At 41.1% G+C, this 13656-nt stretch overlaps 2 protein-coding genes across 5 annotated transcripts in view; both read left to right on the top strand.

Moving 5' to 3' along the window:
* Nucleotides 1-13656, top strand: part of adat1 (adenosine deaminase tRNA specific 1) — a 249004-nt gene that overhangs the window by 219038 nt on the left and 16310 nt on the right. The gene's annotated exons all lie outside the window — the stretch shown is intronic.
* Nucleotides 2559-13656, top strand: part of spire2 (spire-type actin nucleation factor 2) — a 100648-nt gene continuing 89550 nt past the window's right edge. For 2 of the 4 annotated variants that reach the window (XR_009821318.1, XM_062022361.1), the window contains exon 1: nucleotides 2563-2967. Coding sequence is in view for 2 of the 4 variants with exons in the window: in XM_062022361.1 (XP_061878345.1) it covers nucleotides 2703-2967 (265 nt within the window). In the remaining 2 variants the exon portion in view is untranslated. Of the gene's footprint in view, nucleotides 2968-13656 lie in introns of all 4 variants that reach the window. The other 2 variants (XR_009821317.1, XM_062022360.1) reach the window with 2 other exon arrangements.

Raw genomic sequence — 13656 nt, 5'->3', positions numbered from 1 at the left:
TTGGCTAAGTAACGTGACTTTTATTTGCTGTGTAGTTAAATCAGTGAGGCTGTAAACTCACTGCTAACGTTATAACCATAGACATCTTATAAGTAGACGCAGCATCGAGGGCTACTGCCTACGCGGGGCCGCCATCTTGGAGTGGTGATCCGCTCCACTCAGTGCAATTCATTTGGCAGGAGCAATGAACTGTCAGCGCATTTAATTCATTTTACCTCACTGAATACCACTGATTTTCACATGCTTTTTTGTCATACGTGTAGCTATGATAACGGACACATGTTTTGGCGTGTTTTATTATTCATAGTTTGCTTAACATTAATAGAATATTCTTATATGCTATAAGTGACCAGACGTCCGAGATCAAAACTGGAAATATAATCCCAGAGAAGGTGAAAAAAACGGTCAGCTATTTTTAAGTTGAAGAAACAATATGATTAGGTTATATATACATGCTACATAAACAATGTATGAATACATTAGATATCTATATATCTTATAGACCGTATCTCTGTTGCTGCAGCAGCAGAGAGTTTATTCTGTCTTGACACTTTGTATTGATATTTTGTATTAAATTCTTCCCTTAAATTATCATGTTTACAGTGATTGTTATATATGTATTTTTTATGTATGTCGCTTTGGATAAAAGCGTCTGCCAAATACTTAAACATAGACATACCGGTATATAAACACCTGAAAGTCTTTATATCAGCTAAAACCACCAATCTGTTTCATTGGATTCCGAATAAAACCAAATTCTGTTTTACCCAGCAATGTTAGTATTTGAATATTGTTACTTGAAGACTTATTCCTGGTTACAATTATACTGTTAAGAAAGTATTGTCTTATATTTTGCCTAAAATGAGAATGCATCATCATCAGTGGCGGCTGGTGAATTTAGTTTTAGGTGGGGCTGAAAGTTTGTAAACCAAACCCCTGTAGGGGGTCATCCTCCCCCAGAAGATTTCTTTGTGATTTTCACATACAAATATTGAAGATTTTTGCTCCTTCTCAACTCTGTGGTAATATTCTTATCATAAAATACAACCAATAGTACGTTAATGTTAAATCTTACTTGTGAAAAGTAATCCCCCGATTCCTATTTTCAACAGTCCGCTCATTTGAGTAGAAAAACGCTGAACACCAGCTCGGCATCTTTGTTTCCTACCTGTCAACTGTTAGTTTAGGCTGCTCGCCGGCTCCTCATCACCACTTCAAGATGGCAGACGAATTTCTCGCATCACAGCAGCCAATGCTGCGTCTACTTATAAGATGTCTGTGGTTATAACGTCATTGCAAACACGGCAATCTGTTGCGTCCACTGCAGTTTGCTACCTTATTCATACTTTTTGTCAAGTGATTTGTTTTAAGCAGGGTTGCATGAGGTACCTATTAATAACGTTACGTTAGTCAATGTATCACACACAGTAACTTAACGTTAGACAGCGGTCAGCAGCACCGCGTATTTTAGCCACCTACCAAAAGACAAACATAGTCAAATAAAGGTCAGTTAAAATGTATACTATATTAAGAATATGTGTACATATTGCATAGGGCCCTGACATCTAAAAAGTACAACTCTGTTCATTGTTTTGTTCATGTATTTGTTATGTTTTTCATGTGTACGCACACATAAACACACATACAGTATGAGATGAGATCAATGAGATAAGGTAAGAACAGGATAGAAACTGCTGTGGAACTAGTTACAATACAATATGCCATGGAAATACAATGTTAACACTTTTGTACAAATAAGTACAGTTGCACTTGTTTTTTCAAATGTGTTTATTCTGTAAAGGAATGAGTTAAATGTTTAAAATGACTGGTTAATAGTGCTATTATGAAGTGCAATGTCAGCACTATTTTTTTCCTGCAATTTCAAATGCACTTGTTTTAATAAATAAATACAGCGTTTTAAAAGCATACACAATATGTGTAAATATATTGGTCTGTGGTTAAAAGGACTTGAAAGGACTCGAAACTCAAAATGCAGGACTTGGGACTTGACTTGAGACTTTCCAGTCTTGACTTTGGACTTGACTCGGGACTTGCCTGTCTTGACTCGGGACTCGACTCGAGACTTGAGGGCAAAGACTTGAGACCTACTTGTGACTTGCAAAGCAATGACTTGGTCCCACCTCTGCTGATTAGTACAGTACACATGATGCCCCCTTGAAATTTCTGCCTGCCTAAAACCGGTCCTGTTCAAAGGTAAGTACATGGAGGATAGTAAAAGTATTTTTTTTAAAGTTCAAACAAAGAATATTTAAATTTTATTTGAAAAAAATTCACCCTAAATATGGACTAACTACTGAATAATGTTTAGCAGACCTGTACAACAAGAACATGTTCCTATTCCTGTTCACCCACAAACGTTACACCAACCGAACGTGACGTCACGTGAATGCACCTTATATGACGTTTTTACTTCCGATCTAGAAGTTTGAACTTCGTCGAAATGCTTAAAATGTTATAACGCACACGCACATAATCTAGTGAAGGTATTAGTACAATAAAAAAATAGTATTTTTCATAAAAATGTTTTACTTTGAAGGTTAGTAAACGGAAGTAAAGGTTCGTACAGCGAGCTTGAAGAGCGCTGCGGCATCAAGGTGCATCTGCGACACTTTAATGGGCAGGAAAGCGGAAATGGCCCCGGTGTTGGCGGACTAAGAAATGGGCTCCGCGCCTCGGAAGCCATGGCTCGATCCGCCGACAGCCGCGACGAGGACGTACAATCCCGGCTGGGAGACGTGGTGGATCCCCGGGATGTGTCCCTGGAGGAGGTGCTCAGGTCCTACGAGCAGCCCATCAACGAGGAGCAGGCGTGGGCGCTGAGCTTCCAGTGCTGTCGCCACCTCGCCGACACGCACCCGCCCATCGCCACGCAGGTTCACGAGCTGTCCGCCATCCTCGTCCACAGGGACGGGAGCGTGTCTTTAGTCCCCAACACAACACTGCAAGGTAGGACTGTCCTGTCTTTAGTCCCCAACACAACACTGCAAGGTAGGACTGTCCTGTCCGCTCGCTGCCATGTTGGACCACTTCAATAACACTGACATCAATCCAAACCCATCCATTCAAGTTTCCTCCTGGCAACAACATTATAGAAATTCAACAATATAACACAATATGAACAACTGCAGCTATCCATTATTTTAGTAATTTATCCATTCGGTAGTTTAGTAATCGGATAAAACACTACATTTGCACTTCGTCTATCGCGGTTAATTGGTCCCAGGCCTAATCATGGTAATGGAATTTCCGAAAAGTAGGATTATTATTACAAAATCTTATATATTTGTAGTTAGATCATTAAAAAAAACGTTGACAACCTTCTAAATTATTTATTTTTTAACACAATTGGTGCAACTGAGATAGGCTCCAGCGCGACCCCGGAAGGGACAAGCGGTAGGAAATGGATGGATGGATATATTCATAGTTGGAGCATTAAAAAACCGTTGACAACCTTCTAAATTACCCTATTTTTCGGACTATAAGTCGCTCCGGAGTATAAATCGCACCGGCCGAAAATGCACAATAAAGAAGAATAAAAACGTATATACGTCGCACTGGAGTATAAGTCGCATTTTTGGGGGAAATTTATTAGATAAAATCTAACACCAAGAATAGACATTTGAAAGGCAATTTAAAATTAAAGCTGCAAGCAGCGATGGGCGGGACCGACTTTGAGGGCTCATAAAATCCAAACCATGGCAGTAATTAAATCTCTTTCATCAACTTTTAATCAGAAGGGTTCAATCTCTCTCCTGTGCTAATTTGAAGCCGACACAACAAACGCGCTCAGAGGAGATAATGTTTGAAAAAAAGTGACTGTTTATACTCAACTTTTGTTTTGAAGGGAGAATTGCAAACTTCCTGTTGATTTTTGCTGGGGGTTGTCAGTGTATGAAATCTAGGTCTAAGTGAGACCTACATAGAGGTTTTTGTTTCATGTCTCTACGACATTCCTACTGGAAGTTACAGGCAGTTTTGTCTGTGTTTTCTTCCTAGGGGGCGCTAGAGCGCAATTGAGTTTTGGGGTTTGGTTTTTTGATAAGATCGCAATTTTCGCCAGTCCTGATGTGTTTGTCCAATTTGTTGAGTTTTGAAGCATGTTAAGGGGTCAAATTACAGCTCAAAGAGGCGGCGGTATAATAATAATAAAACGCTAGAAATACAATAGGGTCCTCTGTCCCAAAGGGACTCGGTCCCTAATAAATAAAGAATAGTGAACAACAGGCTGAATAAGTCTACATTATATGACGCATAATAACCAACTGAGAACGGGCCTGGTATGTTAACGCAACACATCATGGCAAGAGTCATTCAAATAACTATAACATATACGTTTACCAAACAATCTGTCACTTCTAATCGCTAAATCCGATTAAATCTTCCTCCCCGGTGTCGCCTCTGGTATGTCCTTTCTTTCTGCTGCTCGATCGCCATTCTCTGCTGCATATTTCAGTGCGTCCAGCTTGTAATCTGCTGTATATGGGGGGTAGTAAAAAAAATTTTTTTTTTTTTTTTTTTTTTTTTTTGTCATAAAGAAATACAATCATGTGTGCTTACGGACTGTATCCCTGCAGACTGTATTGATTTATGTTGATATATAATGTATATATTGTGTTTTTTATGTTGATTTAATTAAAAAAAAAAATATATATATATATATATATATTTTTTTAAATTTCTTGTGCGGCCGCGGCCCGGTACCAATCGGTCCACGGACCGGTACCAATCGGTCCACGGACCGGTACCAATCGGTCCACGGACCGGTACTGGGCCGCGGCCCGGTGGTTGGGGACCACTGCTCTAACTGAACTCTAACTTCCATCCATCCATCCATTTCTACCGCTTATTCCCTTCGGGGTCGCGGGGGGCGCTGTAGCCTATCTGAGCTACAATCGGGCGGAAGGCGGTGTACACCCTGGACAAGTCGCCACCTCATCGCGGGGCCAACACAGATAGACAGACAACATTCACACTCACATTCACACATTAGGGCCAATTTAGTGTTGCCAATCAACCTATCCCCAGGTGCATGTCTTTGGAGGTGGGAGGAAGCCGGAGTACCCGGAGGGAACCCACGCAGTCACGGGGAGGACATGCAAACTCCACACAGAAAGATCCCGAGGCCGGGATTGAACTCACGACTACTCAGGACCTTCGTATTGTGAGGCAGGCGCACTAACCCCTCTCCCACCGTGCTGCCCGAACTCTAACTTATAATAAATAATTCATCCCTATACAATATCCTATTATTATTTTTATTGAATAGTACTCTATTTATTTTAATTCTTAGTTTTATCTTTATTACTTCTTGTGTAATTTATTTTTATCCCAATTCTTAGTTTTATCTTTATTCTTGTGTAATTTATTTTTATCCCATATTTGTTTCCACTACTGCACCATAAATTGGAGTCCTTAATCTCGTTAAATGCAAATATAATGACAATAAAGTCCATTCTATTCTATTCTATTCTACTTATACTTTATTTGTCATTATTTATATTTTTTACTGAATAAATGATGTGATGTTCATCAGTCAACTCATTGGTGTTCATTTTCAATCTATCAAGATAAAACGATTATATCAAAATCAAATTACAGGATGTTATTTGTGTAGTTTGATCATTTTCCTCGACTGATGTACTAACATCATGTGGTACATATGTAGCATCATCTACAAAGATACAAAGAATTGCTATTGTGACATCCAGTGGACACATTTAGAACAGCTGTTTCTTTCATTCAAAAATTTCAGGTACATTTTTATACTTAGCAAACTCATCCCGCGGGCCTGATCCGGCCCTCGGACCGTATGTTTGACACCCCTGCTTTACACTCTTTTTACCCGATATAGTATGTTCTACTGTAGGTCACAGTATTCACTGGTAGTCTGGAGGATCCGCTAAGGTCGTCACCCGACCATTACAACACGAATGACCACAAAATGAATCACATCCTGGTAGGGTTGTACGGTATACTGGTATTAGTATAGTACCGCGATACTAATGAATCATATTCGGTACTATACCGCCTCTAAAAAGTAACGGTCCACCCCCTGCCCCTTTTTTTTTTTTAACGGGCATGACAGCACGGTCGTCACGTCGTGACATTGCTGGTTTTACGAGCAGAGGAGCATGGTCGTCAGCGCACAATCACGGAGTACTTACAAGCAGACACAGTGTGTAGACAGAAAAGGGGGAACGGACGCATTTTGGCTTAAAAACTAACGATAAAGGTGAAGTTATAACACTCAAACGCCCTCAGGAAGAGGTGCTTTAAGACATGGCTAGCTAGCTAGCGGCTAACGTCCATCCGCAGTCGGCAGTGTTTTAGCTACTTCTAAATCACTAATCCTTGTCTCCATGGCGACAAATAAAGTACGTTTCTTACAAATATCATCCCTGCAGGATGAGGAATAGCTATGCCATGCTTCACTACACACCGTAGCTCACCCGCGTCAAAATGTAAACAAACACCATGGGAAGATCTACACCTGACATCCACTGTAATGATACCAGGTACAGGAGCGTATCTAGTCGATGCTTCTTTGATTACATCGATATTTATTAGCATCACAAAATCTTTTTTCGTTTTTTTCAATTTATATTATGTTTATAAACTCAGGAAATATGTCCCTGGACACATGAGGACTTTGAGTATGACCAACGTGTATGATCCTGTAACTACTTGGTATCAGATTGATACCCAAATGTGTGCTATCATCCAAAACTAATGTAAAGTATCCAAACAACAGAAGAATAAGTGATTATTACATTTGAACAGAAGTGTAGATAGAACATGTTAAAAGAGAAAGTAAGCAGATATTAACAGTAAATGAACAAGTAGATTGATAATTAATTTTCTACCACTTGTCCTTAATAATTTTGACAAAATAAATGAATGATAAATGACACAATATGTTACTGCATACGTTAGCAGCTAAATTAGGAGCTTTTGTTTGCTTACTTACTAATAAAAGAAAAGTTGTCTCGTATGTTCACTTTTTTTTTTTAAGGATACAATTGCAATAAGAAACATATGTTTAATGTACTCTAATAAGATTTTTTGTTAAAATAAAGCCAATAATGCAATTTTTTGTGGTACCCATTATTTAGAAAAGTATCAAAATACCAAAATATTGGTATCAGGACAACCCTACATCCTGGGTAATATCTCTAAGTTAGACCTGGACTTCCATGAGCTGGAACCATGGGCGTAGTTTTTCTGTAAAAACTTGACAGTCGCAACCAGGACCATTAGCCGTGTTGTTGCGTTCCATGTTGTCAGCATTCTGTGTTGTTTCGCCGTTGATTTTTGACGTCCAAGTCTAACCAATGTGGAGAAGTGTTATTGATGAGGCAGGAGTTGAAGATGAAATGCATCAAAAAGTTGTTCTGTCAAAAGTTGATCGTTGTGGCGAAGGTAGCGGTCAGCGATTAGGATGAGTGTGAGAAAAGCAGGGAAAGGGAAGCCGGTGTATGCACAAGAAAGGCGCCCAAATTTGGGCACTGAAACAAACAAAGCAGAAAGGCTGCCAGGTAATGTAAGCATAGGACATAATGGAAAACTATCTAGTTCTCCCCAGTGAGTGTTCGTAGTGCAGGCAGCACTCATGCAGCCTCAGACCATTACACTCCCAACACCATCGTAACTGTCGGCAAGACACACTTGCCATCAATTGTATTTCACACATGTCAGCACTCATGCTTGACACTATCTGAAACATCCATTATTTTTTGACCGCTTATCCTTTTTGGAGTAGCGGGGCGGCTGGAGCCTATCCCAGGTGCACTCTGGCAGAATGCAGGATACACCCTGGACAAGTCACCACCTCATCACAGTATCTGAAACAAATACGTTTAAAGTCTTTGCAGCTTTCTTGTACATCATCTGTAGAATATTCTTCTTTTTGGAACCACAGCCATGTAGACCAACTTGATGCAGTGTGTATGCTCTGAACCCCATAACCTTCTACCTCTGCAGCCATGCTGGCAGCACTCACGCGTCTTTGATACAAACACAACTTCGGTATTATAAGGCTGGCAGCATTCATACGCATTGCTGCAACACCAATACGTCTACTTTCCGAACATAACCTTTGCAACAATGCTGGCAGAATTTATACACAATCCTGCTGCAGTCATACGTCTATTTTACAAATACTTCCTCTGCAGCAATGCTGGCAGCACTCATACGTCCACTTTTCAAAGACTCTCTGCATAAATGCTGACAGCACTTGTACGTTTATTTTACTAACCAAACTTCTGCAGCAAATTAGCAATGCTGGCAGCACTCGTGTGTATATTTTACAAACACAACCTCTGCAGAAATGCTGACAGCACTCGTACGTCTACTTCTCAAACCAAACGCCACAGCACTCATGCGTCTATCTTACAAACACCCCCTGTGCATTAAAGCTAACAGTGATCATATGTCTATTTAACAAACCTAACCTTTGCAGCAATGCAGGTGGCGCTCATACATCTACTTTACAAACACAACATTTGCAACAATGCCGGCAGCACTCATACATTCATTTTAGGAATGCAACTTCTGCATCATTGCTAGCAGCACTCATACGTCTGTTACAAACACAACTTCTGCAGTATTGCTGACAGCGCTTATACGTTTATTTTACAAACACCACCCCTGCAAAAAGGCTAACAGCACTCATACGTCTGTTTTACGAACCAAAACCTCTGCAGCAATGCTGGCAGCACAGGGCTGTTCGCTTAGCGTTTTCACTCGTAGCACCGGTGCTACTAAATGAAAACAAATAGTAGCGCAGACATTTTTTTGTAGCAATATAAAATGTCTTAAATATCACAATTTCTTTATTAACGCTTAAACAAGGTACACCTGTGCATTCATACATGCCCTGTTTTTACATTTTCGGGACTGATGGGGATCCCAAACACACACAAACAGGTTCCAACAAGTAAGAAAAATAGGTTTTGCATAATAGGATCCCAACTTCAGAGGTGTTTTGAGATAAGAAAAAGGGAAAAAAAATGAAAATAATATAGAAAAAGTCAAATATAATCTCCAATCTTCTTTAAAAAAACATTTAGCTATGCTCAATTCTTCAGCTAACAAAAACACAAAAGAACAACATGTGAAATTAAGTGCACTGGTTTAAGAGGGCATGGTTAAACATCAGCAGCAACATGGAAATATTTGACTTTTAACCGTAGTGTTTTTATAGGACATACACACTCAATCAATCAATCAATCAATGTTTATTTATATAGCCCTAAATCACAAGTGTCTCAAAGGGCTGTACAAGCCACAACGACATCCTCGGTACAGAGCCCACATACGGACAAGGAAAAACTCACCCCAGTGGGACGTCGGTGAATGACTATGAGAAACCTTGGAGAGGACCGCATATGTGGGTAACCCCCCCCCTCTAGGGGATACCGAAAGCAATGGATGTCGAGTGGGTCTGACATAACATTGTGAAAGTCCAGTCCACAGTGGATCCAACACATCAGCGGGAGTCCAGTCCACAGCGGGGCCAACAGGAAACCATCCCGAGCGGAGACGGGTCAGCAGCGCAGAGATGTCCCCAACCGATGCACAGGCTAGTGGTCCACCCGGGTTCCCGACTCTGGACAGCCAGCACTTCATCCATGGCCACCGGACCTATGCAACTCCCCCTCGCAAGGGACAGGGGAGAAGAGGAGAGAAGAAAAGAAACGGCAGATCAACTGGTCTAAAAAAGGGGGGTCTATTTAAAGGCTAGATTATACAGATGAGTTTTAAGATGGGACTTAAATGCTTCTACTGAGGTAGCATCTCTAACTGTTACCGGGAGGGCATTCCAGAGTACTGGAGCCCGAATAGAAAACGCTCTATAGCCCGCAGACTTTTTTTTTTGGCTCTGGGAATCACTAATAAGCCGGAGTTCTTTGAACGCAGATTTCTTGTCGGGACATATGGTACAATACAATCGGCGAGATAGGCTGGAGCTAAACCGTGTAGTATTTTATACGTAAGTAGTAAAACCTTAAAGTCGCATCTTAAGTGCACAGGAAGCCAGTGCAAGTGAGCCAGTATAGGCGTAATATGATCAAACTTTCTTGTTTTTGTCAAAAGCCTTGCAGCCGCATTTTGTACCAACTGTAATCTTTTACTGCTAGACATAGGGAGACCCGAAAATAATACGTTACAGTAATCGAGACGAGACGTAACGAACGCATGAATAATGATCTCAGCGTCGCTAGTGGACAAGATGGAACGAATTTTAGCGATATTACGGAGATGAAAGAAGGCTGTTTTAGTAACACTCTTAATGTGTGACTCAAACGAGAGAGTTGGGTCGAAGATAATACCCAGATTCTTTACCGAGTCGCCTTGTTTAATTGTTTGGTTGTCAAATGTTAAGGTGGTATTATTAAATAGATGTTGGTGTCTAGCAGGACCGATAATCAGCATTTCCGTTTTCTTAGCGTTGAGTTGCAAAAAGTTAGCGGACATCCATTGTTTAATTTCATTAAGACACGCCTCCAGCTGACTACAGTCCGGCGTGTTGGTCAGCTTTAGGGGCATGTAGAGTTGAGTGTCATCAGCATAACAGTGAAAGCTAACACCGTACTTGCGTATGATGTCACCCAGCGGCAGCATGTAAATACTAAAGAGTGCAGGGCCAAGAACCGAACCCTGGGGAACTCCGCACGTTACCTTGACATAGTCCGAGGTCACATTGTTATGGGAGACGCACTGCATCCTGTCAGTAAGATAAGAGTTAAACCAAGACAAGGCTATGTCTGACATACCAACACGTGTTTTGATACGCTCTAATAAAATATTATGATCGACGGTATCGAAAGCGGCGCTAAGATCAAGAAGCAGCAACATAGATGACGCATCAGAATCCATCGTTAGCAATAGATCATTAGTCATTTTTGCGAGGGCTGTCTCCGTAGAGTGATTTGCCCTGAAACCGGATTGAAAAGGTTCACAGAGATTGTTAGTCACTAAGTGTTCATTTAGCTGCTGTGCAACAATTTTTTCGAGAATTTTGGAAATAAACGGAAGGTGGGAGACCGGTCGGTAGTTTACCATGAGGTCAGGATCGAGGTTAGGTCTTTTGAGCAGAGGATGAATAACCGCTTTTTTGAATGCTAGGGGAACAGTGCCGGAGGAAAGTGATAAGTTTATAATATTTAACACTGATGGACCTAATAATACAAACAGTTCCTTGATAAGTTTCCCAGGAAGTGGGTCAAGTAAACATGTTGTTTGTTTTATCCCACTTACACGCTGTAATAATTCATCTAATGTTATTTCATCAAAAATAGAGAGACTATTTTGGAGGGCAGTGTCCGTCGTATATACAGTCGTATTTGTGTTAATAGAACCCAGTTGTAGCTGGGATGCGTTGTCTTTAATCTCCTTTCTAATGAGTTCAATTTTCTTATTAAAGAAATTCATAAAATCATCTGCCGAGTGGGTGGAGCTACTGGGAGGAGTCCCTTGTTGGGTTAGCGATGCTACTGTACTAAACAGAAATTTAGGATCGTTTTTGTTGAGGCGGATGAGATTTGAGTAGTATTTAGCTTTAGCTAAGGTAAGCATGCGTTTATAAGTTATTAAACTATCACTCCATGCTTGATGGAAAACCTCAAGTTTAGTCGCGCGCCATTTGCGTTCCAGTTTTCTACATGATAATTTATGAGCTCTAATTTCTTCTGTAAACCATGGGGTGCGCCTTTTAGGGGCCCTTTTTTGCTTTAGCGGTGCTATACTATCAATAATTTTGCGCAAGGCATCGTCAAAGTTGTTAGTGAGGTTATCAATAGAGCCGACATAATTTGGGAATGGTGCCATTACCGAAGGCAGTAGGTCAGCAAGAGTCATCGTTGTGGCAGCATTAATGTTGCGGCCGCTATAGCAGTTATTATTATTATTAGCTTGTTGACAATGAGTCAAAACTTCAAATTTTATAAGGTAATGATCGGACATTACTTTAGTATATGGAAGTATCATAACTTTGGAGGTGGTGACACCCCTGACAAGCACTAGATCTATTGTATTACCGTTGCGATGCGTGGGTTCATGTATTATTTGTGTAAGACCACAGCTATCAATTATGGTTTGGAGCGCCACGCACTGAGGGTCCGATGGGGTATTCATATGGATATTAAAGTCCCCCATTATGATTATATTGTCGGCGTGCGTCACTAGATCAGCAACGAACTCTGAGAATTCACTGATAAAGTCCGAATAGGGCCCAGGGGGGCGGTAGATAACAGCCAGGTGGAGAGGTAGCGGTGTGACCGACCTCATAGTAAGCACCTCAAACGATTTATATTTATTATTTAGGTTAGGGGTAAGGTTGAAATTTTCATTGTATATTAGTGCGACACCCCCTCCCCTTTTAAGAGGACGGGCAACATGCGCATTCGTATAGTTAGGAGGAGATGCCTCATTGAGCGCAAAAAATTTGTCTGGTTTGAGCCAGGTTTCGCTAAGACCAATGACGTTAAGATTGTTGTCTCTAATGACCTCATTAACCAATAACGCCTTGGGAGACAATGATCTTATGTTTAAAAAGCCCATATTATAGGTATTGGGCTGTTTTGACGAGTTTTTGTTAAGATTATCCGTAGTGGCAATATTAACAATGTTGCGTTTATTATGCGTAGTGCACTTTAAATAGTTTCGACCATATCTAGGAATTGATATGACGGGAATTTTCCGATTGTTTGCTTGGTGCTGCAATAGACTGGACATATCATAATTTGCCACCTCAGTAGAATGCATGTCCACCTCTGACACAGACACAACAGAAAAAACATTATGTGAATTGTGTTTTATTCTAAGAGAATTGCTATGCGTACATGGATTATCCAGCCTGGCGCTGGCTAGTTCTAGCTTAACTGACTCCTCACCCGGACTAACAGACATTGTAATTGCCTGTGACCGGGCTTGCTCTAGTGTAGTCAGTCAAGTGAGACTTAAATAGTAGTCTATGTTTCTAGACAGGATGATGGCGCCTTCCTGGTTAGGGTGAAGGCCGTCTCTCATCAGCAAGCCTGGTTTGCCCCAGAAAGAGGGCCAGTTATCGATAAACGTTAGTCCCTGTTGCCTACAGTAGCTAGCCAGCCACTTGTTAAGCGAGACTAATCTGCTATATCTCTCATCATTGCCTCTCGCAGGCAGGGGGCCAGAGACAATTACTCGATGCCTGGACATCTTTCTGGCGAGATCACAAGTCCTGGCTATGTTTCTCTTTGTAATCTCTGACTGTCTCATTCTAGTGTCATTGGAGCCAACGTGTACAACTATATTCGCATAATTAGTGGTGCGATTAGCCTGTCGTACGTGTTTACTAGGCCTGTTGCGAGTTAGCTCCCTAAGATTAGCTTCAATGTCAGGTGCTCTGGCCCCGGGGATACACTTTACTGTGGCTGGTTTGCTAAGCTTTATGTTTCGGGTGATGGAGTCCCCTATGACTAAGGTGTGGTGCCCGGTAGACTGGGGTGTAGGACTAGCTAAAGAGCTAAATCTATTATGCGTCTCAACCGGTACACCGTAGCTAGTAGGCCGCTTAGGACTGCTACAAGCTGGGCTAGTTAGCTCGCTACAGCTAACGCTAGCAGATGTGTCCGCAACATCTAAAGTTACGACATT

Source organism: Entelurus aequoreus, linkage group LG16, assembly GCF_033978785.1.
Source record: "Entelurus aequoreus isolate RoL-2023_Sb linkage group LG16, RoL_Eaeq_v1.1, whole genome shotgun sequence".
Lineage (NCBI taxonomy): Eukaryota > Metazoa > Chordata > Actinopteri > Syngnathiformes > Syngnathidae > Entelurus > Entelurus aequoreus.
Note: the sequence above shows the minus strand (reverse complement) of the source record. Positions and strands in the feature narration are given on the sequence as shown.